The 27,591-nt window shown below is 35.6% G+C and overlaps 4 protein-coding genes and 5 long non-coding RNA genes across 13 annotated transcripts in view; 4 read left to right on the top strand and 5 right to left on the bottom strand.

The window, feature by feature from the left end:
• The window catches only part of LOC111492525 (putative glucose-6-phosphate 1-epimerase), a 9,786-nt gene extending 2,561 nt beyond the window's left edge, over positions 1-7,225 (bottom strand). For both annotated transcript variants that reach the window (XM_023141893.1, XM_023141894.1), the window contains exons 1-7: positions 6,862-7,225; positions 6,123-6,197; positions 3,805-3,861; positions 3,559-3,719; positions 3,291-3,431; positions 862-964; positions 677-776 (exon numbers count right to left, since the gene is read on the bottom strand). In XM_023141893.1, coding sequence (XP_022997661.1) covers positions 677-776; positions 862-964; positions 3,291-3,431; positions 3,559-3,719; positions 3,805-3,861; positions 6,123-6,197; positions 6,862-6,981 — 757 coding nt within the window. In that variant the 5' untranslated portion in view covers positions 6,982-7,225. The remainder of the gene's footprint in view (positions 1-676; positions 777-861; positions 965-3,290; positions 3,432-3,558; positions 3,720-3,804; positions 3,862-6,122; positions 6,198-6,861) is intronic.
• LOC111492529 lies at positions 4,213-5,557 on the bottom strand. Its single transcript, XR_002719885.1, has 2 exons — positions 5,471-5,557; positions 4,213-5,272 (listed from the first exon to the last, which is right to left on the bottom strand). It is a non-coding gene; the product is annotated as an uncharacterized LOC111492529 (long non-coding RNA).
• A 1,024-nt stretch (positions 7,226-8,249) lies between the features above and the next one.
• On the top strand, positions 8,250-9,000 carry LOC111492526. Its single transcript, XR_002719882.1, has 2 exons — positions 8,250-8,705; positions 8,765-9,000. It is a non-coding gene; the product is annotated as an uncharacterized LOC111492526 (long non-coding RNA).
• LOC111492524 (villin-4-like) lies at positions 8,857-18,614 on the bottom strand. Of its 4 annotated transcripts, none has more exons than XM_023141888.1 (24): positions 18,328-18,614; positions 17,758-17,840; positions 17,103-17,223; positions 16,879-16,978; positions 15,550-15,618; positions 15,217-15,453; positions 14,954-15,131; positions 14,741-14,873; positions 14,228-14,390; positions 13,994-14,141; positions 13,788-13,888; positions 13,418-13,573; positions 12,700-12,768; positions 12,539-12,607; positions 12,286-12,423; positions 11,774-11,902; positions 11,369-11,519; positions 11,236-11,246; positions 10,901-11,041; positions 10,490-10,615; positions 10,347-10,412; positions 9,827-10,151; positions 9,522-9,739; positions 8,857-9,434 (listed from the first exon to the last, which is right to left on the bottom strand). In XM_023141888.1, exons 3-24 carry the CDS (start codon positions 17,156-17,158, stop codon positions 9,321-9,323), a joined length of 2,898 nt encoding a protein of 965 aa, XP_022997656.1. In that variant the 5' UTR covers positions 17,159-17,223; positions 17,758-17,840; positions 18,328-18,614; the 3' UTR covers positions 8,857-9,320. The 4 variants fall into 4 exon arrangements, with proteins under 4 accessions (XP_022997656.1, XP_022997660.1, XP_022997657.1 ...); XM_023141892.1 differs by having other exon boundaries at positions 11,369-11,516; XM_023141889.1 differs by having other exon boundaries at positions 18,332-18,614.
• On the top strand, positions 10,145-10,706 carry LOC111492528. The gene is made up of 2 exons (XR_002719884.1): positions 10,145-10,380; positions 10,504-10,706. It is a non-coding gene; the product is annotated as an uncharacterized LOC111492528 (long non-coding RNA).
• On the top strand, positions 11,817-14,760 carry LOC111492527. The gene is made up of 3 exons (XR_002719883.1): positions 11,817-11,931; positions 14,211-14,267; positions 14,661-14,760. It is a non-coding gene; the product is annotated as an uncharacterized LOC111492527 (long non-coding RNA).
• Positions 18,615-20,234: 1,620 nt separating the features above from the next.
• On the top strand, positions 20,235-21,603 carry LOC111492258 (60S acidic ribosomal protein P3-2-like). The gene is made up of 2 exons (XM_023141541.1): positions 20,235-20,556; positions 21,223-21,603. Exons 1-2 carry the CDS (start codon positions 20,359-20,361, stop codon positions 21,388-21,390), a joined length of 366 nt encoding a protein of 121 aa, XP_022997309.1. The 5' UTR covers positions 20,235-20,358; the 3' UTR covers positions 21,391-21,603.
• LOC111492259 lies at positions 20,716-21,215 on the bottom strand. Its single transcript, XR_002719841.1, has 2 exons — positions 20,804-21,215; positions 20,716-20,769 (listed from the first exon to the last, which is right to left on the bottom strand). It is a non-coding gene; the product is annotated as an uncharacterized LOC111492259 (long non-coding RNA).
• Positions 21,604-22,171: 568 nt separating the features above from the next.
• Positions 22,172-26,486, bottom strand: LOC111492072 (nitrate regulatory gene2 protein-like). Its single transcript, XM_023141249.1, has 5 exons — positions 26,248-26,486; positions 23,822-25,090; positions 23,500-23,714; positions 23,182-23,405; positions 22,172-23,107 (listed from the first exon to the last, which is right to left on the bottom strand). Exons 2-5 carry the CDS (start codon positions 24,966-24,968, stop codon positions 22,393-22,395), a joined length of 2,301 nt encoding a protein of 766 aa, XP_022997017.1. The 5' UTR covers positions 24,969-25,090; positions 26,248-26,486; the 3' UTR covers positions 22,172-22,392.
• Positions 26,487-27,591: the final 1,105 nt, after the last annotated feature.

Raw genomic sequence — 27,591 nt, 5'->3', positions numbered from 1 at the left:
TTTTTTTTTTTTTTTTTTTTTTTTTTTTTTTTTTTTTTTTTTTTTTTTTTTTTTTTTTTAAGAAACAGAACTAAAAAAAAAACAGAGTGAAATATTCAAAAGAGATTGAAGCATCCAAGGAAAATGAAGGTTACAAAAGTACCATTCCAATAAGCACAAAAAGACACTATTAAAAAGAAAGGACTTCTGTCTTTGGCTAAAGGAGTCATATGGTTTCTCTCGATCTATGTGCACTGATGAGATTAAGGCAAAAAAAAAAAATGTCTTTTCTTGAAAGGAGAGAGTAAATATTTGCTGAATTTTTTGAGTTCAAAGAAAAGCACCAGCCGAAGGGAGAGAAAAGCATGTTCCAAAACGAGGTTGCCTTGTTACTGTGATTGATGTATGTGATTTTGAGATTCAGCTACACTTGGAGAAAGAGTTATGAATTGAAGGGTTCCTAGGATCTTTTCTGAAGCGGATGATTTGTTCTTAAAATAAGCTCCCCAGATGAAAATTTTAACTTTTCTAGGATATTTATCCTCCCAAATTAAAAAACAAAGATTTTGATCCAGAACCCTTTTGTGAGAGTAAAGATCCTGAATGAGGGAACTACAACTAAAAGAACTCGAAGCCTCAAGGACGACCCTCGTTCCTTGAAATTAAACAGGAAAATAAAAAGAAAAACATTTCTTACCAGCATCTGGAAGTCCTTCTTTTCGAACTACAAAAGTCCTTTTCTTCTCATGATCCAGAATTGCAATCTTAGATGGAGAGCTAAGAAATATCTTGTCCACCTATTCAACCCAAACACAAAAGAGAATGTCTTGAGTACAATGTAATGACTAAAAGAACGAGAAGAAATAGAATACCTGAACTCACTTCTGATTCAAAAGTTAAAGCATCCCCCTGTTCAGTAAAACGCGCTCTACTCTGCAAGTTGTCAAAATAGTCCAAGGTCTCCAAACCTTCCACCCGAACTTCACTGGCCATAGGCAACTATCTCTTTTTAGATACAAGATAAACAAGCCATGAATTACCTTAACAATTTTTCAAATTTTGTGCCAATAAGCGAAAATGAACTGCAAAAATAGATGGTTTACCGTAAAGAAACAGAGGAAAAAAACTTTCTTTCCGTATAAGGTTTGTAAGATGGTCAGAATTCAATTTATTTGAAAATGTTATTTCTCCTAATTAGCTAATTCTTTACATGGAAACCTCCACTGGAATGTATTAACAGAAGAGGAAGATACACACAAATCAGAAACCATAATTAATCGCAATAAACCAATGTCAATCAGGCACTCAGCTCCAAAAGAAAACACCACAACCATCTAGACAAAGGAGTTCCCAAAACCAAAGACGACCTTACAAATTTCTTCCAAAGAGACAGGAGCCTTCAATTCTTTCCTAACTTATCAGAAATAGGGATCCAGATGAAGCCCTCCAAAAAGGCTCCAAGGAAAACGAGGGCTGAGAAAATAGACAATACCATTCTTCACCGCACTGTTCCTCTAATGAATTTCACCATTCTCACCAACTAAAGAATCAATGAGATTCTTATTCCTCCTCCCCTTTGCTAATTTATTATGGAAAAAAGACATATAGCAGACCCCCTCTTTTGCCCACTTCACCTTAGATTTAACTCTCATAAAGCCTTCTTCCTATCAAGATCTTCAAATTTTCCCTTCAATAGAATTTTCTCCTCTCGCAGGATAATCGATGTTAATTTATCTTTAAAAAATTAAGTGGTACACAACTAACACATTACTCACAGTACAAATTTAACTTTTTTTCCTTTGGATAAGTAACTAAACTTTCATTGAGAAAAAATAAGAACACACAGAAAGGTTTCACCATACAAGCCCATAGAGAAAACTAGAATCTAAAAGATCACTAAACCTTGCACTGAGATCTCTTCAAGCAAAGGAGAGGACAAGGGATGAGATAGAACGGCACCTACCGACTGACTCCTCATCAAGGATAAATGGAATAAATGAGGAAACAAAGAGCAGAGGGTTCTATCTTTCAACCACTTACCCTCCCAAAAAAAGTGTCCCATCCCCAACTGACTGTCAAGGAAAAGGAATGAAGACTAGAAGCTCCTCAATGATGCGTTCCAAAGGATTTTGTAAATGCTTCTAACCCAATAGAGATCCATTCAGACGGATATGGCCCAAAATTTGATCACAATAACCTTATGCAATAAGGTACTGCACTCGAGATAAAAATGCAAAAACTATTTAGCTAAAAGGGGCTTGCTCAACCGTTTCAATTTGAAAATGCTGGAAAATCAGGACCTCATATTAGTAGTCACGTTTAAATTACAGAAAATGTACTCATTACTTCCTTGATATTACACCAATACTCAGTGGTAAATCTAATTCTGTCAGCTTATTTCAATTTGTTTGATAAAGAAGGAAAGAGATAGCACAGCTGTAGTGAAGGATTTTTTTTTAATTGTAGCTTTGAGAACAAATACCTCAGAGATGTTTTTCCTCACTACGGTGCAAATGGAAACTGAAAAGCACTAGAGAAGCAACCAAAGGAAGATTCCTAAAAAGTACTGACGAAACAATCTTCAATATATTGAGTCAACATCTTTCTCAGCTACACACAATCAAGTTTATTGCTAAGGTACGTGTCCAATTTCACAACGTCATGTTATTCTCTTTTTCCTTTTCCTTTTTTTTTTTTTTTTTCCCTCTCTCTTCTTGTAAGAAGTGGAGGAAGATGAAACCTCCAAACTAGCCAACATAGCTACAAAAACCCTCCAATTGACTAGTATATGAAAAGATGAATAACTACGCAAAGACTTTGAAAGCGTAAACCATCTACTCATCCAAAACATAGCTTTGTAAAAAGACTTGTTCCTAGCAAAGGAATCCTCAAAATGGTTTCCAATTTCTCTCTAACCAAATATTTCTCACACACCGAAAAACCAAGAGTTCCCAAGAATACCAGAGAAATGTTTTCCATGTGCATGGAAAACAAAATGACGATCCATCAACATGTCCCTGCTTCAATTTCAAAAGCAATCGAACTATAGTACAACAAAGATTGCATAATTGTGATGATAAAACCCACACTGATGGCTGGGGAAGAGAATTAAGCTTCAACTTGCTTGAAAAATGAGGTGAAAGTAAACAATTTCAAAATTGATGGTAGAAACCAGTTCTAAGCTCTATCTAGTATGTCTTATACCATAACTCTACCTCCTTTTGACTGTTTTAGATAAGAGCTGAGAACCTCATCAACAATTTGTAAATATTTGAAAAACACAGACAAGTATTAGGTGAAGTTGCTAGTACCTTATGTCTGATACTGAGAAGTAAGTGTGATAAGCAAATGTGAACGAGAAAGGCTTTCCATCTGCATTGGTATTCCTAACACGTGATGTCAACGATAGCTCTCCAGAAGGTCCTAGAGATACCCTCAGACGGTACTCATAACTACAATTTAGTAAAAGAACGATATTATTGACTGAATGGAAATTTTGTAGTGATAGGAATGACAACGCTGCATGAACCCTATAAGGAATTTTCAGAATAATTCGCAAGTAAACATGTAACATTTTACCTATGAGGCCAAACCCTTGCATCCTCTTCAGAGGGCTTTAGGATTAGATCAACAAAAGTCTTACTGGAGGTATTCGTTTGAAGAGGAGGTGGATTATTATCAATGCTCCAAAGTCTTATTCTAGCAAATCCATGTGCCTCAAGAGGACCAAGATTTGAAAACTGCACGAATGCATAATTATTATGAAACAGAATAAGATCAAACATAAGATCCATTCCATGCATTAACTTGCAAAGAAGCACATACTTGAGGAAAACATATCGGAATCCCTCCACGAATCGGTTTTAGAGGCTTGAAAATGGCCTGCACAGCAACAAAAAATTTATTAATCATTCTGATAAAGTAACCTGAAATTACAAGAAACTCAAAGTTCAAGGATAAATTAATGACAGCAACAACCTTACACTCTTGCGGTTACCAAGGATAAAAATATCATTGTCAAAGAAACAATCACGTTTCAGTTAACAGAAAATCTCAAATTCATTCTTAACAGGATTTATGAATTTAGAAGACTAAATTGTACATCATAAGAAATAAGAGTACAAATACATGGAAATGGTATCAAGTATATAAGATTTAACAAGAAAATAATAGCGTAGGCCAATGTTAATTATGATCTTAAGAATGTTAGAATGGAAAAAGTATATCAATAAGTGAACATTCTCTGAATCCTTCTAAATTTTTTTTATAAGAAGCATAACAATGTCAAGGACAACCCAAACGAGTCAGAAACTAATGGTTGGGGTAGAGATGACCACCACCAAGTAACACCTCCGATCAAGGTTAATCAAAATTACATAGTGATTACAAACGTTTAGTCGTTTTGGAAATATTGCATTACACCATAAACAGGGGCAGGGGAAAATGGGGATTGAACTCCTCACCAGGAGGGAGGAAACATTGCCACCAAACCAACGAGTTACCCAAGAAAGCTCAATTAAAAATAATTTATTATGAAGGGCACTCAATCCTAAAAATCCTCCAAAGAGTTGGGACTCTACACTCAAATATCCCTTCTCCCAAGCCTAAAAATGACCTCCACAAGCAAGGCAGAGAGACATCATTTATTGTGTCATTATCAGTCAAAGAGCAACAAAACCCAAACAAAAAGCAAACTGATCTTCCCAACCAGACCAAAAAATCAGACATCACATGATTTTTAAAGAAGACAAATGATAGAGACAAGGAAATGCAAAGCAAAGGGATCTATCTCCCGCCTACTGATCTTCTCAACAATACGTTTCCTACTCCTGACCGTCACACAATGAACCAAGTGAGAGAAAGAAGGGAGCTCAAAATAGATATCATCCACAAATTATGGTAATTGCCTTTAACCCTACCCAATAGCCACTCAAAAGGATGAAGACCAAACTTGCTTTCAATAACCCTGTGACAGAGAGAGTTGGGTTCAAGGGTGAAATGCCAAAGCCATTTGGCTAATAAACCAGCCTCTCAATACCTCCCACCAAACCAATTTCAACAAGTTTCCTCATTCCATCCCTTAGAAATAATAAACAGGATACCACTCAATACAAAGCAAATCAAAGTTAGTCTACCAGCTTTAGAAACTTTTCTTTCAAGAGGCTAATCTTTTCCTAACTTTGCCCACCACCAGATTCTAAAAGGAGATGGATTTGGGATTACTTCCAAAAGGGAGACCCATCATTTTTGCCCCAACTCTTGAGCTTCTCCGCATCACAATGAGTACAATAATCTGACATTTACTCGTGTTAATCCTAGGCCCAAAAAAATCTTATAAAAACACCAAGATTCATGATTAAGAATGCAACCTCATTTCTAGAACCAAAAAAAAAAAAAAAAAAAGAAGTATGGTCGGGAAATTGAAGATAAGACCAACTCAAGAACTGTTTCTTACTTTCAACTATTCTAACCACATGATTAAGAACGCAACCTCATTTCTAGAACCAAAAAAAAAAAAAGAAGTATCGTCGGGAAATTGAAGACGAGACCAACTCAAGAACTGTTTCTTACTTTCAACTATTCTAACCACATGATTAAGAACGCAACCTCATTTCTAGAACCAAAAAAAAAAAGAAGTATCGTCGGGAAATTGAAGACGAGACCAACTCAAGAACTGTTTCTTACTTTCAACTATTCTAACCACATGATTAAGAACGCAACCTCATTTCTAGAACCAAAAAAAAAAAGAAGTATCGTCGGGAAATTGAAGACGAGACCAACTCAAGAACTGTTTCTTACTTTCAACTATTCTAACCACATGATTAAGAATGCAACCTCATTTCTAGAACCAAAAAAAAAAAAGAAGTATCGTCGGGAAATTGAAGACGAGACCAACTCAAGAACTGTTTCTTACTTTCAACTATTCTAACCACATGATTAAGAACGCAACCTCATTTCTAGAACCAAAAAAAAAAAAAAAAAAAGAAGTATGGTCGGGAAATTGAAGATAAGACCAACTCAAGAACTGTTTCATTATTTCTACTTCTAACCAAGGTTAGAATAGTCGAAAGTAGGATAGTGTATCAAAGAAATTAGAATGATTCAATTGGTTAAAAATATGTAAAAAGAAAATTCAATAGCACCTTGTTACTAACAAAAAGCATCTCTTCCCCATGATCATTCTTCCAAGATGTCACGTGGGCCCCATATAAATATACCTGGAGAGAACAAACATTAATCAGTTGCCACATAAAGAAACAAAACCTGTCCGCTCAAATCTGAACAACACTACAGAAAAATGAAATCCAGGAGTTGAGTAGAATGATAAGCATGAACTCATCAATAAATAACATAGGTTTTAGAATCAAGAGAAGATAATAGTCCTGTCACAGGGTTGTTTTCCCTACAGCCACCGTCCCCCTTCTGAAGGTAGAAATTTTGTCCAGCTACAGTTCCTTCAAAGAATTCATTACAGTAACTAAAATCTTTGATGCACGTGAGAAATAAGAGATCAGAAATGTCATGCACACATACACAGCCCGAAAATGGCCGAGGCCAAGATCCTAACGACGTGCACGAATATAAATACAAGAACAGATCAACCAAATTTTAACCCGAGAGAACATACAATTCAATCCAGGAATCCAATAGAATCAAAGCAACAAAGAAACGCAAGCCACAGAAATTAAGATCCCAACTCCACTCCCCCGATTAAAATCGAAAGAAGGCGAACACCTTAGTTCAAAATCAGATCAATTCCGCATCTCAAAAAAGCTCACAAAAACAAATTCACAAATAAATCAATCAAAACATTCAGATAACAAAGCCTAGAAAATTCCAACAATGATCTCATTTCTCAATTACTCAAATCCCCCACAATACCTCAGCAGAACTACCACGCGGATCGCGAAGGACGACTTTATCAAGGCCATTGATGCCCTTAACGACGTCCACGGAACCCGAAGAAGCTCCAGAAGATGCCACAACCTTTTCGCCACTCATTTAGAAGCCCTTTATGTTTTCGTTGTTGGAAATCTTCGCCGTCGGTGGTGTAGTGTTCGTCCTTGTTCCTGATTCAGATCGGGAATCTTAGCGCTGTTAATCCATAGCCGTGTACTCGAATTTTGGTTTATATTGTTGTTGCCATTTTGATCAGAAACTGGAAAGCAGAACAGTCGCCATCAAGTCACTGAAAATCTCGGAATCTCGTGAAACTCCTTTCTCTGGATTTCCTTTTGTCTTTTGTCTTCACATTAAACTCCGTAAATTTTTTAAAAATTAATAATACTAATATTAAATACGATTAAGGTTTTAATTCTACTTTTGTTAATATATATATATAACCAAAATAAATAAAACGTTACTTTTCCCTTTGCAAAATTTTAACATAAATGTTTATATTTATAGATATTACATATAACTCAATACTAATATTGATATGTATTTATTATATAGATATAAATATAATTCAATGATAATTACGAAAATTTAGTTTAAAATTACACGCGAGTACAATTATCTTATTTTGTCCGTTATTTTATTTTTAATTATTATTTAAAATTTATTTATTTCTTCTTACCTGATATGTTACAGACATGTTACAGGTTATAAGTAATTGCATTTTTCAATTTTGTCCTCGACTTCAACTCTAACCTTGACCCCGACTCTACCTACCCCCACCCCATTCCACTACATATTTATATATAAATATACCTATATCAATATTTATATGTACGATATAAATATATAATAACTTATTATATATATATATATATATATATATATATGCACTTAGTTACTATATAAATGAATAGAATAGTTTTTAAAATAAATATTTAAAAATTCTATCTGATTCCTATAAAAATAAAAAATAAAAAAATTAGCTAAAATAAAAAATGAAATAGGAGACGAGACGAACATGGAAAAGACTTCTCTATCCCTGGATTACATGCAAACAATGGAGCACATCCTTATAGGTGATTTATGCTAATTTTTGCTTAATTAAAAGCGTGAGAAGGGGAAAATGAAATTGAACTAGATGAAGTTAGGATCTTCCATTTATAGCAGACGACGAAATTAGGTTCCAGAAGTTTCCATTTTCTTTGGCAATACAAAAAAGAAAACGCGAGGAATCTGTCTTCAATTCAAACTCCTTCCAGATCTCATCTTTTTTGATCAACAACGATTTAGCTGCTTAATTTGATCTCACGCCACCGGTAATTCAAATTCATTCTGGAGATTTCTTCTGACCTTAATTCTTCCTTTATTCCGTAGGCTCAAGATCATCATTTTGCTCGAATTTAACTTCATAATCCAAGGAGTTCGAACGATTTCTTGAATTCGATGCAGGAGCAACGTCTTCCCTACGGCTTTAGCGCCTTCAGATAAGTTTAATTTCCATGGCGCCTAGTGGAATGTTCTATGTTTTTTAGTTTAGAATTTCATTGAAGGTCTGGTTTTAAATCTTGAATTGGCTTGGGGAAACTGAATGAATTGGGGGGTAGTTACAAATCTGAATCTGCTTTTAAGCTGGGATTACGTGTTCTTCATATGAGTGAATATGAATTTATTACCATTTTAAGAAAATACATCGTCTTATCTCTGGAGTAAAATTAGGTTATATTGTTGTTTGAGCAATAAAATTAAGAAAGCTTTGTTGTAGATTCAATCCTTACTCAAAATGGCACCTACAGGTCACAAGCTTGAATGCTTCACAATGTCTGAAGGTATTTGACACTCTATTCACGCACTTTAGATCTGTTTGATAACTCGTTCTTTACAACAGTAGTTGAAAGATGACAACCTTGGAATATCAAACATCCCGAACAGAAATGTCAAAATCGAAAGAGCGAGTGCAGGAAAACGTAGAGGGAAAGATATAATGAAAATCACACTTTTTATAAGTTTATTGTCATCTGAAGTATTACACTCTGCTGTACACACGGTTGTTCTTTCTCGGGAACTGCAAATAAAAGGAAAACTAAATTGCAGACCACCTAACTGCTCCCCTGAAAAAAATTGCAAGCTCACAACATAGGTTTAACATTAAAATGAATACCAAATGCTTAGTAAAGAAATAAATAAGGTAAAGATGTTTGCAAGGACGCAAGCAAAAACCAGAACTTGAATTTGTCCATCAATCATGAACACAAGTCTCTGGGCAACAGAAGCAGCTAAAAATGCACTGAAGCTGGCCCTTCCACTCCTTACCAGTTGAGTCCAGCCAGTTCAGAAGGCTCCTTACATCTAACAACAAATAGATTTGAAAACCAAGCCTCTTCCACTGGTAACATAGAATTGCAGGAAACTGAGTGAAATGATCAGAGAAAACCATACAGGAGTTAGAATAGTTGAAGGGCCATTTTATGCTTATTCTGTTTCCATTTTGGCAACTTATAAAATGCCTCTTTGGTCATTCCAAACTTTGCCCTGAACTCTTCTGATGAGAGGTAAGTCTGCAGAGTTGCAAATTTAAGCATCTTAGAAAATATCATATTAAGAATCTATAGACTCAAGTTGAAGCGTTACTTTTTTAATATTACCTCTCGTCTTGTCACATCAATGTCTGAAATGGGATCGGTAGATGTAGTTTTTAGACGGTCATATGGATATATTGCGAGGCCTTCATCATCTTCAGCCTCACCTTCTTTCACATCTTCCTGTATTGTGAGAGTTTCAATTCCGACCGTCTTTGAGTTTTGCTTCTCCTTATCATTAACCTCACCATTATTATTAGTCTCCAGCTTGGGTTTGGGAGGCTCTGGAGGAGTCAGTTCACCCAATACAAGGTAATTATGTCAGGTACGACCATGAAATAGCTGCCATGGATTTATAAATTGAAGGCTACCTTTTATTGAATGTGGTATAATAGCTTCTCGAGCAGGTGGTGGCTGTTCAAAGCTAGCACCAAGAGCTGCTATGGTAGATTTTGCGGCAGCTAATTTTGCTGAATCTGGGCTCACTGATTTCGGGTAGATCTTTCTAACTGGGGGTGGAGTAGAAAGGTTCCTTGTATTGGGGTTCTCAAAAGTAGCAGCCAATGCATTGAAAGCAGGAGACCTCCCCCTTACACGGACCCTTTCAGGACTAAAAGACATGCTCCTAGAGCGTTGTGATTTGTCTGGGACTGCAGACCTCCCACCATATGATACCGGTGTTCTTCGCTTTGGTTTCTGAGTAATAATGAAGTCACTTATTAATGGGGGCATCAATAAAGACCAGGAAACTAGGAAAAGAATGTGAAGAGCAGAAGAGGGTGGTTGATGATAATGTGAAGAAATAAAAGGAACATAATCCAGATTAAGAAAATCAATGGACTGTGTTTGTGGGTGGGGGTTAAGAATTGAAACTATATAAAGAAGCCTTACATCTTGAGCAGGAGTGCCTCCGCTTTTGACTATTGTAAGTTTTCTTTGGAACGAGTTTCCGTGCATCTGTTTAAGATCGAAAATCTTAATTGCTTGCAGATAATTTATAGGCATACATACTAGAATAAATGTCGAATGCTTACCAAAGATTTTGCAGAGTCCCATTTAAAGAAGCGAGTAAAGAAAGGGGGTTCACTTCCTTCCGTGATAATGTACACCGGAGCTTCAGAAGATAGATTTTCCAGAAGAAAATCATGTTTTAGAAATTTCTGTTGCAATAAGAAAGAAAATTACCAATAATGAGAATCATAGTTTGTCGAGAAGACAATGATGAATGAACCTGGAAAACTTTTAGTATCAGACTCCCAAGATATGAAAATAACATAGAACCGATGACATTGATATATCAAGAACTTAGATATAACATTGGTGGGGAAAAGAAAGGGGCAGATTGAATGTCGAAAAATTTCTTCCCAGTTGAATAGCCAGATGATATAACGGAACATTGGCGAAAAGTAACACATGAAGTTGGCTAGGAAATACGTTATTCGTACCTCACCAATAGTTAAAGCATGCAATCTACTCTTGGAGTCGACTTGTTGGCCAATCCATACATATGTCTCTGAGTGATTATCCAGAATGTGTATGTCCTCGGTCATCAAATCATCTTGATCAAAGTTATATACCTCCACCACCTGCGAAACTTCACATTATACCTTCTCGGGAAAGACGGTCATTTACAGTCGCTTCTTAATGTTTTTGTTTCTTTTGTTTCTTCTCTTTTTTTTTGTTCTTTCTAAGGAAACTAAGCTTGTATTGAGAAGAAATGAAAGAACGTGATAGTATAAATTATAGGAAATTTATGGATCAGAACGAGAAAAGAATGTACCTTCAAATTTCCTGCAAGTTCATCATGGCCATCACAAGTTCACAGGAAAAGGAGGAAGATTTAGAAGTGTAGCGGAATGGAAGAGTACAGGACAAGGCATAAATTTTTCACTAGCAGGAAGAATTATACTAACCTCCAGAGAAGGTACAAGAAAATAGGTGTGGATCACTTTCAGCCTCTCGACTGACTTTTTGGCTAGGATATTCAGATTTGCCTCCCAGCAAATTCCAAAATTGTTCAGATTCTGTACCTTCTTTTTGTGGTCTAGACTGTACATTGGGCTGCTGGCAATTGAAACACAAGTGAGAAATCAATAAAAAGAAATGTAACAAGATAAACAAAATTCTGACCTATCTTGTTAAACAAAACTCAAACTCAGATAAGTATGACTTCTTTGCCAAAGTGAAAAGCGTATGGATGTGAAATGATAGATTGCAACAAATTTATGCAATCAGGTTTATTTCATACAGAACACATTTGTCAAGAAGCTCTGTTTAGAAATCAAACTCTTGTGTCCAAGCTGAGAGAACTACACAACCTTTATCAAATCCAGCAATCGCTCGACAAGTTCTTGATTATCTGAGTTTGTGAGGCTTCCAGACCATGTAAAGACAGAGGAGCTGCTATTCAATATGTAGCAGTAGGAGGAATTTAAAGATGATGCAACCTGCCGAGGGAGAAAAAAGATGGGGAAAGGTAAGAATATATACATAAAGATTTAAATACATCATAATCTATCAATTTAACTTTCAAGTTTAGTAGTGATCAAAATGATGTCGATGAAGTCTTTGAGTTACGCTAGTTATATGCTATGTTTAGTAGTGACTTATTATGATAACAATTTCAGGAGCTCTTGTGAAATTCTCTCTCTAATTGATACCAATAGTTCACACGTACCTTTTCTCATATGGAGGAGAGTGATAAGACTGTAGAAAAGATTAAATAAACTTTAATCTTTCTACTATACCTTTTGCAATCATGTTAACTAAAGACATCTTTGTCATATGTGTGCATGATTAAAGAACTAACGAAATGCTATAGTACAAGTACCGGGTCTACTTGTATTGCTTGCATATTTTCGGGTCCAGAGCCCTGGACTCTAAATAATGCAATCCCATCCTCTTGGTAAGTTTCATCTTGAATTTCCTTCTCCGCAACATAATTCTTGTATCCCTTACTTAGGCCTCCCTGAAGTGTGTATTTCATCACATTATCTTTTAGGAAATCAAAATTCATGTATGGAATAAGAAGAAAAAAATATTCTCCTACAACTTTCTTTAACTGCAGATTATATCTAACAAACCTTGAAGACAACAAAGCTCTGGAAAATTGAATAAAATTGAATCGGTTCATTCCCTTCGTAAAGGCGAGCCTATAATACAATGAAATGAATCAGAAACAAGAAGATATCAAAGAAATGAATGTACATCAATTGGAAATCACAACCCCAAGTGATGAACCTACCTGGACTGGGAGAAACTTTAATGACTCAACCATCTTGTTTACCAGTGATAATGCTGTAGCTCTTTCTTCCTGGAGGAGATAAGCAAAAACGAATCCCAACAATAATAAGGCCTCAGATTAGAATGTGTTCATGTAGCACAAAAATTATATGTGTGTACATGACAAAAGAGTATGAGGGGGGAAACATTAGATACACAAAAAAACTAAAACTCTTATTCCCATCAGAGTGTCCATTATGTGAAGAAGTCCTAATTTTGAGCCTCCTATTCTAATTTCAATACTCTTAGCCAAAATTTCTCTCGTAAAGAAAGAGCATACAAGGACAATTGAATTCTAAGATGCAAGATCTGTTAATGAGTAATAGATCATGTTCGAAGTCCTATAACCAAACTAGCAAATGATAAACCATGTCCCAAATTCTTGGTCAAGGTAAACTATAAACCTAACAGAAAGAAGCATAAAGGAATATTTAAATTGATGTTCTGGATTTAACCCAACACAACAAATTACAGTTAAAGCATTACTTCCTAATTCATAGTTTCCAAAAAATATTTTAACATATCAATAATTTACGACTTTAACTTCTCCCATAACCATCAACCATCATGTTAAAGTGAGGTATTGAATGCATAAATGAACGATAAGTAACTTTAAATTTCGGTGTGATTTTTTTTTCTTCAGGTTGAGGGCATCTAGAAGCTTTTTGAGCATTTATTACCTCAACACTTCGCTTCCCAAACCATGTTCCTATAAGATATTCATCTTTATCGTCTCCAGGATACGAGTATTGAAAGATATAGCAATCCCCACTGTAAAATTTTGACTGATCAGAGGTAGGAATGAGAATCTTTTCGTTGCCACTGACTCGCCAAACCTGTGTCATGGAGGAACAGGAATCGTTAACCACGAAGAAAAGCAGTCGTTGAGAACCATGTCTTGTTCTATATAGAAGAGCAAACAATGGGGAAAAAGAAGTTCCAGAAAACCTAAGATATAATTGACTAGTCCTGGGTAGACTAGCAATTTCCAGTCAAATAGTTGACAGACTCATTTTCATAAAACAATTGCAAGAGCTTCAGAAGCCACACCTGCAAATTCCCAGTGCAATCAATGTATGGTTGAGGTTCTTCTTTTATAGGATCAGCTTTTAGAAGACCCTTAACATTAATCCCTTGACGCTTCAGAAGAGCTAAAAGAAACGCCAAAAATCAACACATAAGGAATGAAGTCAGTGTAGCAATATAGATAAAATTGTAACAATGGAAAAATATCTTTAAATTTTTTACTTCCTAACCTGCGACCTTTCCTCTGCCATCCTCTGACACAACTACATTAGTAACTTGAGGCCACGAATCAAATTTAGATCGGAATGTTGCTGTCTCGAAACCTTCAATCACACTAGTTATTTGTGATCTTGGTCTTTCAGGTCCATGCACTAGTTTCTGTTCACTTAACACAAATTAATAAGAAATTCTATGATGTCATGTTACCCAAGTAAAATGGATTTGCAGGTATAGGGTGAGCTGACCTCGGCAGCTGCAGTCGCCTTCTTTCGGTCATCGAGCGAGGTATTTCTTCCCATCCATGCAAATACATCAAATCCAGAATCTAGAATATAGCATTTTTGTGTTTCTAGCAGGTCCCTTGTCAAAGAATCAGCATCAAGTGGTTCCAGCTCCCCCTTCTCAATTCTTTAAAAGCAGACATATTGCTTCAGAACTACATAATAACGGTTACCAATTTACCATCTCATATGAAAGTCCAATGTATTTAGTTTAAGGATTTGTTAATGTCATTGGTTATTACTCTATTAGCTGAAGATAATTCTAGCTATGAATAGGGTACTCAATAATCTTCTATTCAAAACCCTTGAAACCTTTTAAAGAGAGTGGAGAAGTATATGTGCGTGCGTGTTTATAAAGACGTTCAATTACATAATATCTCATTTTTTTACGTTGCAGGGTCGTCTCCTTTTCTAGCTGAAGCAAACATTCTCACAAATATCACATGAGAAGAACCTGAAAAGGAGATAATATATTACCGAAAAAGCTTAGTTGGATGAGAATCAACATGCTTATCCTCATCACTAGTTGTTTTCCTTGGAAGCGGAGCAAAGCCACCAAAAAAGCCCCAAAATTCTCCAGTTTCAGGATCGGCCATCAACTTTCCATCCTCTACAAAAAGTTAAACTCACAAACTGATATTCCTCAACGTTCATCTTTCACTTCCAACTCACAGATCAATCGTAACTTACCAATGGCAGCCATCTCACATTTTCCATTGTGATATGTATCCTTAACATATTGAACAACTTCCAATGCTTTTGCTCTCTCTTGAATAGATGAGTTCGAACCGTTGAATTGGAAAATTTTGGACTTGGTATCGAGAATAAAAATGTCATCGTGGTTGAGTGAAGATCGACTGAAAGGAACCTATCATCACAATTCCAGAAAACTCAGCAAGCATTCATAAAAAGCTAGAGATATCAATGATACCCAACCAAAAACAAGAACTTGCCTCCTTGACATGGACGACACGTTTTCCTTTACACACAAACAACCGAGTCTTATGTTCCTCAGCCTCAGCATGTTTGAACCCGGATGCAAATCCACCTTCTTGAGGTATAATACATGGTTTGAAACAGGACAGGAACTTCTCTGTCTCGTGACCTTGAACCTCACGATATTGTACAGCACGTCCACCTAGTGCTGCGTCTAGTTCAATTGTCTTGATAGCAGCAGTACCAGCTTCATCCTGTGCATAAATAAGTCACTGAATCAAAACTCCGTGGAAAAAATTGATGTTGAAGAGTACTTTAATGGTATTACTTGTTTGGTAGAGGTATTTTACCTGAGTGGTATCTCTACCAAGCCAGTAATGAATATCATGTCGCAAGGTGCCACTTTTTAGGGAGGTTGTCTGCACAAAAAAGGTTTAAGACATGAATACAGTCATTCAGGGCATAGAATCTTCATGCCAAAGAAGAACACTACAAACACAATGACTGAAATCGTTTCCTTTTTTTTTTAGTTTGATTGATGATATGTTTCAACACATGAACTTTGAATTTGTGTAGCCAACAATTTGTTTTATAAATTTGAGATTTAGTATGAGGTATAGTTTAATACTTATAGAACTGACAAATTGAATGCTTTGGACACGAAGCCCCATACATCTCGGTATCTAACCCTATGCCACACAAATCCAACCTATCAACTAAAAACTCTCTAAAATCAATTTGAGCATAACTTAATTGATTAAGACATGCGCGAGCTCGAATAAAAAGTAAGACCCCATTGGTTGAACTCAATCAAAAGATAAACCCTAAAGCATCTAACTAAACCATATAATAAATAACTCACTCGAAAGTTTGTATTAAATGTTGAATTTCATTTTGTCATTACTTTTCAACTCCTCTGTTTGTATTAAATGTTGAATTTCATTTTGTTTTCATAGTCATTACTTTTCAACTCCTCTAATAAATGGTTTATAAATTACAACCAGACACTTTATACGTGCAACAATCCAAGCCCACCGCTAGTAGATAATGCCCCCACCGCTAGTAGATAATGTCCGCTTTGACTCATTACGTATCGCCGTCAGTCTTACAGTTTTAAAACGCATCTACTAGGGAGAGGTTTTCATACCCTTTAAGGAATGATTTGTTCCCCTCTCCAACCAATGTAAGATCTCACAATCCATCCCTTTGGGAGCCAGCGTCTTCATTGGCACACCGCTCAGTGTCTGGCTCTTAAACTATTTGTAACATCCCAAGTCCACCACTATTGTTCGTTTGACACGTTACGTATCGCCGTCAGCTTCACGATTTTAAAACGCGTCTACTAGAGAGAGGTTTCTACACCCATATAAATAATACTATGTTCCCCTCTCCAACCGACGTCAGATCTCACAATAAGTGTTCCCCATTTCATGCACAACCCAAATTCATCTATCGTTTCATGTCTAATCATTCTGAAACAAAAGATAGCCACTTGTGGCATTTGATACTTGTACACTAATAAGACAAATTAAAGAAGAAATTCCACAAGTTGAGCATATAACCTTATCAGTGTCACAAATAATTCCAAGACTTAGATACATATAGTGCTTCTTAGGGGAGAAAATATGCATATATGTATGTATATGTTGCAATTTAGGGAATGAAAATGAATCCTTTACCTTGAGAATGATATAGGAGTCACCAGTAAAGAACTTTCCATAAGAAGCCTTTGGAACAGGAACAGGATTAAAATTTTCAATCCGCCATATTTCAAGCCCACTTTTAAGTGTCAAGGAACAAAATATGAGCTCATTAGTTTCATGGGAATAAGGTTGATTGAATGTTTTGTACAGAAAATGGATATCAAACCAGAAAATTTCAAAATCTTATGCATAAAGGATACGCCTTTTGACCTGCCCCTTGGAAGGCTGGGTCCAAATCTCTCATGGAGACAGCCATATTGTTCTTGCACCTCTAGTTCTATATTGTTTCCCACTACTCGGCAGAAATACAGCGATTCCAACCTGAAGAACAAAACAAGTAACTACGAAATGAAGAAGATTGATCTCGAGACTGTTTGGAATGATGTTCTAGTGTGTAAGAAAGCGTTTTTAGGCACTTAGAAAGTCATTCCGAACAGATCCTTTATGCAGAAAATAAGAACAAATCAACATACAACGTAGATGCGTTTATTTGCCTCAAGCATTTGAGGGGCTCATTCAAGACTTACTCAAACTATTACTCAACAGAAAATAAGAGCTTTGGCTTCAGCTTATCGGGATAGAGGTAGGTAAAAAAGAAATTTTCGACAATTGTGGATCGCTCGAATAAATGCAGTAACTCGCTAGTTACTATAATAAGGTAGACTACAGTTATAGTAGATTCATACACAATCTGGCCACTTAATCGTAAAATACTTGCCCAAATTGCTATATTAAATAGCAATTGTCTTTACTAGTCAGCTTTACCGAGTTCAAGAAGTCCAGAACGGAAGATTCGAATGTATTACATATCTTGACTTTAGCTTGAAAACAAATATAACAGGTAGAGAAGCTCACCTCACGAATAGTCCTACGGACACAGTGTTGCAGTATGAGGGTTTTCGTTACTGGAACGGGTGGCAAAATCAGCTACAGGAGAACTGTACGAGAAAGGCAGATTAAAATCGAAGACAAGCACAACACTCGAGTTATGGGAAGAATCATCTATAACTCCACTTAGTGAATTAGAACATCAAACAAACAGAAAAACAATCCCATGAATGTATGTATATCAGTAAACAGCTTAAACCCTCCCTTAATAGAGAAATTAAGAACTAACTACAAGAATACAAACTTCTACGAATGAATCGAATCAAATCTAGTTTTTCAACAAAATTCAGCTAAACCAGGAGGCCATAGAACATGTTCATAATCACCAATCCCAGAAGACCAATTACTCGATTATATCAAAAACGATTCAAACCAAAACAAAGAACAGGAATCAGCAGCTTCACAAATTTCCATAACAACGCCCCAAACAAGAATCCCTAATAAAAACGAAGAACAACCCTGTTTCAGAAACTAGCTAAGCAACCGCAATTCAAAACCAAAGAAGAAAAAGATTAAACGGCAGAAAGTTGCGAGTACTCACGGCCGATGAAGACAATCAGGTATTGAAAATTGAAGCGGAGAAGCACCCAGATCCACCAAGGATCAGAATCATACAAACAATAGTGTTTTCCAATTCCACAGCGCACAAGAGAGAGAGAGAGAGAGAGAGAAAGTAAAGTGTTAGAGGTGAAGAAGAGAGAAAAGGGAGTAGAAATGTAGAGAGAGAAAGAAACCCAAAAAAGTATTTGTATTTTGTAGTGAGAGAGAAGAGAATGATGAAGGGCAAGGCGTGCTAATCACTAAACCCCAACACAAGAACGAACCCACGCAAGCACAAATGAACTGTAATCTTAATAATCAATCAATTAAATTGAATTTCTTCTTCTTTTGTTTTTGGGGTTTCAGTATGTGACAGATAGATTGATTCTTCAAAGAAATTTAATCCAAAAACATTCTTCAAATCAATCATTCAGAAACTTTCGGCCAACAAGAACTTTGTTTCCAAAACCCAAAAATACCTCGCAATAATTCTTGAATTATAAACTCATAATCATTCTCTAAATTAGCATATGAAGAACTTTCATCCAACCGACACAGATACAAATAAGGAAGAAAGAAATAAATAATTGACCGTGCCATTAATATTAAACCAATTAAATTTTCAATATTAATACGAACATATAATTATAAAATTATAGACTGATTTAAGAAAAAAATCAAATTCTTTTTAATAAGTTAATTTGAAACGTTGTTATTTTGTTTATATATTCAATAATTTAAGTATTAAATGAAATGAACCTACTAAATATGCTCATATAAGTACACTATAGACTTGACTAAGGGCCAACGTACATTCACACAGTCAAAAACACTAGAAAAAAAGGAGTGAGTATAATATCGCGGTGTACATGTCCTTGTGTAGCATATTAGGTAAGTATTTCATGCCGGTGACATACAACATACACGAGATCTTGTATTTAAAATAAAAAAACTATATGTCGTGGGATATTCATACTTCATTTAGTTCATCCAATCCAGCTCATACGCGTTCCAACAGTAAGTTCACTTAGAGTGTTGGCTTCACCCAATGTTACTAACTTTCCTTAGTCGATAACAACTTAATCTTGTTCGGTTTTATTCCACATCTAACGTTTCATAATATCGAACTTAGGATATATTGAATAAATTAATTTAACCTAATTTTTCAAAACTAATCCAAAATAACTCTAAAAATATAAAACCCAAAATATCTCAGTTTTAGACTTTTTATTTTATTTTCTCACTATTACAATATAATTCTCCTTTAATAATTAAATTTAAAAAATATTAAAATAATCATTAGATACGTTGAATTTGAACAATTTTTCTTTTCTATCTCTAAGTTAAAAAATTATTACATCGTGACAATTTTTTTTTTTTTAGAATTTTCACCCAAATGGATTTAAGGTAAAAAAAAGAGCAATAAATTCAATAATATTTTTGAAGCAATGTTCAACCAATTTAATTTATAAAAAAAATTAAAATTTAATATTACAAATATAATTTTCAACAATTATAATTATAATAAAGCGAGACAAGCATAAGATGAGACAGAGATGAAGATAGGAATATAATTTCTATAAATATTTTTAATTAACGTGTCCCATAATATTAAAATAATAAAATTAATGATGAAAATATATATTAAAATTTAAAATTTAAATTAACCATGTTTAAAAAAATTTATCTAATAAATTTTTGAAAATTTAATTTTATATTTAATAAATATAACAAATTTATTAAAAAAATATAATAAAAAGTATTTTAAAATTTTAACATTTTAGATACGAGATTTCAACATAATAAAAAAAAAAAAAAAAAAATTAAGAGTTCAATCAAATCAATGATAAATTGTGAGGGCAAATCCGTCATTTGTCGAAGCCAAACCCTCGTTTTCCTCTCTCGCTAGGGTTTCGTCTCTCAACATAAAATCTCAACACAATCCACTGAAGAGCCGTCCACTCCAACGCTCTCTTTTTTCTTCTTCGCAATTCGCTTCAAGCAGAATCCCAGTTCGAAGATCAAACAATGGGAGTTTTCACCTTCATCTGTCGGAGCTCCGGTGGCAAGTGGACTGCCAATCAGTATTCGGGTGACCTTGAAGGCTCTGCCGATTCCACCTACGATCTCCAGAGGACGCTCGTTCAGAATGTCCTCTCCGTCGATTGCTCCGGTGGTGTTCAGTCCTCTTTCTCTTATGTCACTCCCACCTCCGCCGTTTTCCAGGTATTCATTGTTTTCTCCTCTATTCCAGTTTGTCTTGTGGATTCTTCGAATACTTCTGATTTTATTATTCATTGTTCTCGATCTAATGTTCAAAAAATGCTCCCCTTCTAAATGTAATCAATGTTTATTTGATTGTTTAATCTGGTTTCTAATGTTTTGGTCAATATGAATAGTTATCTTTTACCTTTCCTGTGCGATGAGGGACGATCCTTTCTTTAGTTTTTCCATCTTTAGCGTATGTTTGAACTTTTTGTCTATTTGATCTATAGGTTGGCGTTTAACAATTGCGATTATGGGTTTATGGGTACATGATCGATTAAGCAACTATTGATTGAGGGAATTTTCCAAATATATGGTTTTATAATGATGAACTAAAGCAATGTTGGTAATTATATTTTTAGTATGTTCATTGGTGAGTTCCTTGATTAGTATAACTTATCTGCATTCTCTCATTGAATTTTACATTTTCTGGATAAACATGGATTTATAAAAATACATATTTGTGTAATTCCTTGTTAGAGGTTGTCTGAATTTGCAGATGTATTTGGAAGAAGTTGGTTTGAAAGTATTTATGATTTATGATCTCTTCAATATCTCAAGTAGCTTCCTCCCTGCTTGCCTGTTGTTACCCGTTGTGCATGCCTTGCTTAAACATTAGTATTTCAGGTGATCATTGGCGGCAGTAGTGGTGGCGGTTTCATTGGTGGTGGAGGAGCTGCAGCCGCCCCTGCTGGAGGAGATGCACCAGCTGCTGCAGAAGCCCCAGCTGAGAAGAAGGAAGAGGTGAAGGAGGAGAGTGATGACGACGACCTTGGCTTTTCACTTTTTGATTAATTGGTATAATTACTCGTTATTGTTTATCAAACCCAGAATCTTTAGCACTCAACTTTTCTATTCAGCAAATTATGGCTATGCATTTAGTTGAATTTGCAAGTTCAATTGTTAAGGACGTAAAATTTTGTTACTGACCTTTGTCAAATGGTTGGGGTATTCTTTTGGGCATTGTTTTTCAAAAGGAAAACCAATTTGGTGTGGTTTGTTTTATCACATCTATTACTTGACTTGAATGGTGCCTTTTCAAGTATAGGTTGAGGTTTTAAAATTGTTTTAGGGTTTAGAGTTCATGCTATGATAAGATATATTACCTTGTTTATAGATTAATATCCAAACTTGAGTAATATTAGGTACTCTCATAAACCATAAGCAAATTATCTACTTTTCTATCTATGTCCATTTAGAATTCTATTGACATAGCTCGTGACTTTTGAAAACAAAGATATAACAACATACCTCTACAATTATATGATATTGTTTATTTTGAGTATAAACTCTCTTTGTTTTGACAAAAAATCTCATACTAATGGAGATAGTGTCTCTTATATATCAATTATCTTCTTAATTAGCCATTTCAACCGTAGTTAACGTAACTCATTATATATTCATTTTAATTTGGGATCGTCTAATTTCTAGATCTTTAGAGCTTGAGGTTGATAGCATTTTGATTGAACTCAACTTTGGGTCCATTTTTCTGGTATTGTAACGTGACAATGCTATCAAACCCAATTCAACGAAAAGCATAATTCTAAATAGTTGATCACCTTCATTTGAACAGATCTATACAACTAACTCGATTTTTATTGATATCAGCTATATCAGCTTTGACAAACATCAAACTAACTCGCCCTAAAAAAATAAGAGAGGGAGTAGCAAAAATTACATGAAGCTAAGTTAGATTTAAACTATGAAGCCAATTTCTAACCATTGTAACCCAAAAAAGAAGAATACTAAGCTACAAATAAAGCATTTGTAATTACATTCCGATCCCACTTGATGAGCCTATTGTGCCATTTGGCTGCTGTCTCCTTTTGGCATTTTCTTAAGAAGATCACTATATCCATCAGCAGAACTGATACCAAACTCAGTCAGTGAGCTCATAGCAAATGACAGCCCAGCACACAGCACCCTTATGGCTACTTCCGCCATTTTTTCTCCACTCATTACCTCATCAACCTTCCCAAACTCTACCATCTCCATGTTCCCGCCTGATTCTTCGAATCTCTTCGACCTGACTCGATCGCGGTGAGGGTCGTCTCTTTGCTGTTGTTGTGCGTAGAGCGACCCCATTCCAGCAGCAAAGAAGTCGAGCCCGTCTAGCACTGCCTTCTCTTGAACATCATCCAAGAACCTCTTCCATTGGATGCAAAGTCCAAATATTGGAAGTGCAGATGCATTCGATCTACAAGGTGAAAATGGAGGCTTCGTAGTGTCGGAGGAATCCGAATTTACACACCGGAGGAGCCATCCAGTTATTGCGTGCACATAGGATCGCTGGGAAGTGATCCATGACTCGAAACAGCTTCGCCAGTTCCTGAGCTCTATCTCGAGATTGGCTGATGCACGCGCTAACCAAGTTGGCTCAATGACCGGAGCTGAAGAGAGCTTTCTACTGTCCGACTTCAACGGTATACCGGCGAGTAGAAGCTTTGCTTCATCTAAAGCTCGCTTCTGTAATTGATGGCATTTTGCCATTACTTTCCACATCCTTGCTAACCTGTGTAATCATACGAAGTATGGTTGTTGATTATCTCAATGTAACTATAGAGATGTCCAACAATGGAGACTTACCCTTGAACCAATTCTAGAAGTTGAGGCTGCAACTCTTCATCTCTTAAAGTTTCGATTCTTTTCGCCACAGCTTCGACCGAGTGAATCGAAACCTTTATCTGAGTATGGAGACCTCTCATGGCAGATCTTGTTTTTTCTACTGAAGACGGATCATCGCCTTTTACATCTTGGTTCCTGAGTTGATTACATTTCTTCTCGTACGCGATTCGAATCTTTTCTCCGGACTGTAAATAAGAAGGAAACTATAAAGATCAGAAACATCCACAGGATTCATTGAAAGTAGAAATTAGAAGTCAGGAGAGGATTTGGGCTACACACCCTCACTTCCTGGTAGAGCTTTTTCTCCCAAGCATATAATCGATCCAATGTCGATTGATGACCGTGTGAAAATGAGCTGGATTCTTCCGGTACGTTGCCATTGCTCTCGTAAGCACTTTCGTCCTTAGTTGCTGAAGAGCTGATTAGAAATCTTGATGAGGAAGAACGAGATGAAGTCGAGCGGAATAGAGCTACTGGGTTCAACATTTTCATGGCTGCAAGGAGAAATAAGACTTCATGAATTGGATTATGGTCAAATGACTTGAATGCAAAAGAAGTACTAAAAGTAAGGGAATTAGATCGAAGTGTTTATGTATCCAACCTGTAGGTTCATTTGAAGTGGCCATATATGGAGCTTTTCTAGCCTCTAAAAGTGCTGAGACCTCATTTGCTGAATTGCAAACTGCTATAAACTGAGCTTCCAATTCTTTGATTACCTCTGCCATGCTCGTCGGTTTTCGGTTCACATAAACAGTAAAACCCGGTGTTTCTTCCTTGGATTTGGGATCGGCTACCCCTGATTCTTGGCTTGTACTTGCAATAGGTCCAGCATTCTGGAGCCTTGATACATCAATCTTCCCTTCCGGTTCAAGATCCATCTCACTTCCTTTGTTTGTTTCCTCCTCGTCCTCCTCCTCGTCCTTGTCCTCCTCCTCGTCCTCATCCTCATCTTCTTCGTCCTCATCCACGTCCTCAACAATAACTTCCTCTCTACAACAACTTTGGCTCCCTCGTGTTCTTTCTTCAGTGACGTTTACTCTATTGCTATTGTCTTCCTGCTCGGTTTCATCTTCTTCCAGTTCAGGAATCCCTTCTTCTTCTCTAACTTGTCTTAGTCCTCGTATCTCATCGTCGATTGCCATATGATTGAGACCAATGTTCGAGGGGTAGCCATAGTTATCCAAAGACGAAAACGGGTTCCAGAAAAAGTCCCATTGCGAATGTTCGGGTGATGGGGGAGGGATATTTGGTCTGTTGTTAGGAGAATAAGAGAAGAATGAGGAATTCATTGGTGAGGATTGCATTGGGAAGAAGCCATCAAATCCATACTGATTCATTGGTGAATAAGATTGAACTCTCACAGTTTCAGGTGATTGAGGTCTCTCTTCTACAGAAACTGCCCCATTCCCTCCTGATCTAAGGTAATTTACTCTCACCACTCTATTCGGTTTAGATTCGATAAGAAGCGTCGAGAACGAATTCGGCGTTATGGATATGAAACCAGGACTTGTTTTCTTTACAGATGTGTAAGGGGGTGTAATGAATGAATCTAACAACTGCTCACGAGGCTCGTATCCATCGACATACTCACGAAGAGCGGCAGATACTCGTTTCAATGACTGAATGTAGGCTAGATGTCCACAAGCAAATAGTCTCCTCTGCTCAACAGCTTGTTTGATAAAACTCTTCCGATCTTTACAAAGTTTTACTGCCTCTTCATCTTCCAGCTTTGACATGGAACATCCCATATCTCAATTTCTACCCTTTCTTCGAACTTTCGGACACTACGAATTCGTCAAGCTCGAATCGAAACCAAAATCACAAGGATATTGCTGTGTGTTTCTTGCCAGATTCATAAGGTTTCTCTGGGCTGTTCAGGCAAAAGCAATGCCAAATTCACACACAGAACAAGAACCAGGAAGAACAACAGGGAATCAAGATCCTATTTCAAATCAAAACCAACAGAAATGGAGGATTCTACAACATATTTGAGTATACAGAGAGGAGGGTTTAGAGGATTAATGCTTTTCTTGATTTAGAAGTTAAAGAACACAAAAAAAGAACAAAAGATTCTATTGAGGAGTTGTCAAAGATTTCAGCTGAAACAACAGGAACCTCTAATCCTTAACTTGCCAGTTCCAAATTCAAAAGGAAACTGATGAGATATATTATATTACGAACCAAAAAACAAAAGGATAGCAATATAAAATTACAAAATAATGAAAAGAAAGTCAAAAACAGGCGGAATGAAGAATGATGACTGTCATATTTCGAGCTTAGCAAAACACAAGAAAAGAAGATAAAGGGCTCAAAGTAAAGGACCCATTTGCAGACTTCACATGGAGAAACCGATCAAATATCAAATTACAAATAAACCCCTCTCTGTTTCTCTCTCTCTCTCTCTCTACAAAGTGGTCTGAGGCATTCATTGAGAAGGAGAAGAGAGCGAGAGAGTGAACAAAAATTTATAGTTTCACAAGAAATATAGAAACCACATTCTTATTTCCTCAAGAAAACAATAGCAACCCAGAAGAGGAAATGTAGAGAAAAAAGCACATAATCCTTCCAAAATTGTGATCCCCACAGAAAACATAGCAATCCAGAATAGAAAAAAACACTTAATCCCTGAAAATTTACAGTTCAACACCACATATTTCAGCAATGTTATAGCAACCTAGAAGTAAATGTTGAGATAAAATCACGTGATCCCTGCAAGATTACAATTCATCAAGCAATACAGAAGAAATATCGTTATCCCCACGGAAAACTATGACAACCCAGAAGAACAAATGATAAAAAAAGCACAAAATCCCTAATAATTCATAGTTCAAGAACAAATACTGAAGCAATGTTATAATTTCAACAGAAAACAATAGCAACCCACAAGAACAAATGATGAGAAAAGGCACAAAATCCCTAAGAATTCATAGTTCAACAACAAATATTTCATCGACTTAATATATTCACAGAATACCATGGAAACCCAGAAGAAAAAGTAGAGGAAAAAACACAAAATCATTGAAGTACCTGGTGGGATGAATGAATCACGGCCGGCGGGAAGGAACAGAGAATAGTGTAAGAATGCTTGATCACACACTGCCACTGACACAGACGATCATGAAGGTAGAGAGAGAAAGTAGAGCGAGAGAGAAATTGGGGTTTTAGAAGAAAATCAACGGTCAAAAAACCCAGAATGGAGAAGAAGCAAATCACGGAAGAACACAAACAAAACGATTCATTCACGTCGAAGTAGCTCATTAAACAAAACTCAGGTAGAGAGAAATAAAGGAGAGAATATGATCCCTCCAATACTACCCTTCTTTCTCCCTTTTATTTCAATAATGCCATTTCCACGTGGCATTAAAATGGTTATTAAATTTTTAGGCCCATTTTAAAATATTTAGACCAAAAAAAAAAAAAGTTTATTTTGCAAGAATTTTTATATACACGAAAATATATTATTCTAATAATACTAATTTAATATAATTTCAATGTACATAATTTTTTTTAATAATTTAATACTTCAGTTTATATCAATTTTCATGTTATTCTATAATTTTATTTTCATAACTTTTTTTAGTATTAAATATTATTTTTCGATTTTAAATTGATATACTTGAATTTATTTTGAAAAAAGAAAATTATGTAGTTGAGTGCTTTTGAAATTAGATAAATAAAATAATTGTATTTTTACATTAATGGGAATTTTGGTTTAAATCTCTTTTATTTCTCCAAAACTTCCCAAATTATTTAATTTTGGAATTATGTAAAAAAAAAAAAAAAAAAAAAAATGTCAAAAGCTCAGTCTTTTTCTTATAATTTTTTTAATAAAAATATATTATTGAGTGAGTGGAAATGCAAATTCTCAATTTTAATTTGAAATTGGGAAAGGAATATGCTCATCATAACCGAAAGTGGAAAAAAAAACAAAAGATTTTTGTTTTTATGACGTCATTCTGAATATATTCCAAATTCCTATCGTGGTTTAATAAAAATTTAAATAATTTTATATTAGTTACATATATGAATGAATCCAGACCCTATCTGAATGAGAGTGATAATGAAGATAAGATAATTAAAAAGAATTGTGAGTGGTTATTTATACCAACAAGGTGCGAATTCTTTTTTAATGGTTCAAGCAATGGAACCATTCTTATTGGGAGACCTAAAAATATACATGTGATGATCGAAAAACTCGGGTTCGTTTGTGACTCAGTTAATATAAACTTATCTCCTATTGAACTGTGATCGTTTAGATTATACAATAAATTGAAATTCTTTTAGTCAATGTACGAATTAACATTTGTTCTTAGTTTGTTTGAATACAAATGATAGAATAATTCTAATCTTGAGAATGGAAAATTATTCTCT

This window comes from Cucurbita maxima, unplaced genomic scaffold, assembly GCF_002738345.1.
Source record: "Cucurbita maxima cultivar Rimu unplaced genomic scaffold, Cmax_1.0 Cma_Scf00017, whole genome shotgun sequence".
Classification (NCBI taxonomy): Eukaryota; Viridiplantae; Streptophyta; class Magnoliopsida; order Cucurbitales; family Cucurbitaceae; genus Cucurbita; species Cucurbita maxima.
The sequence above is the reverse complement of the archived record's forward strand: the minus strand, read 5'-3'. Positions and strand labels throughout refer to the sequence as shown.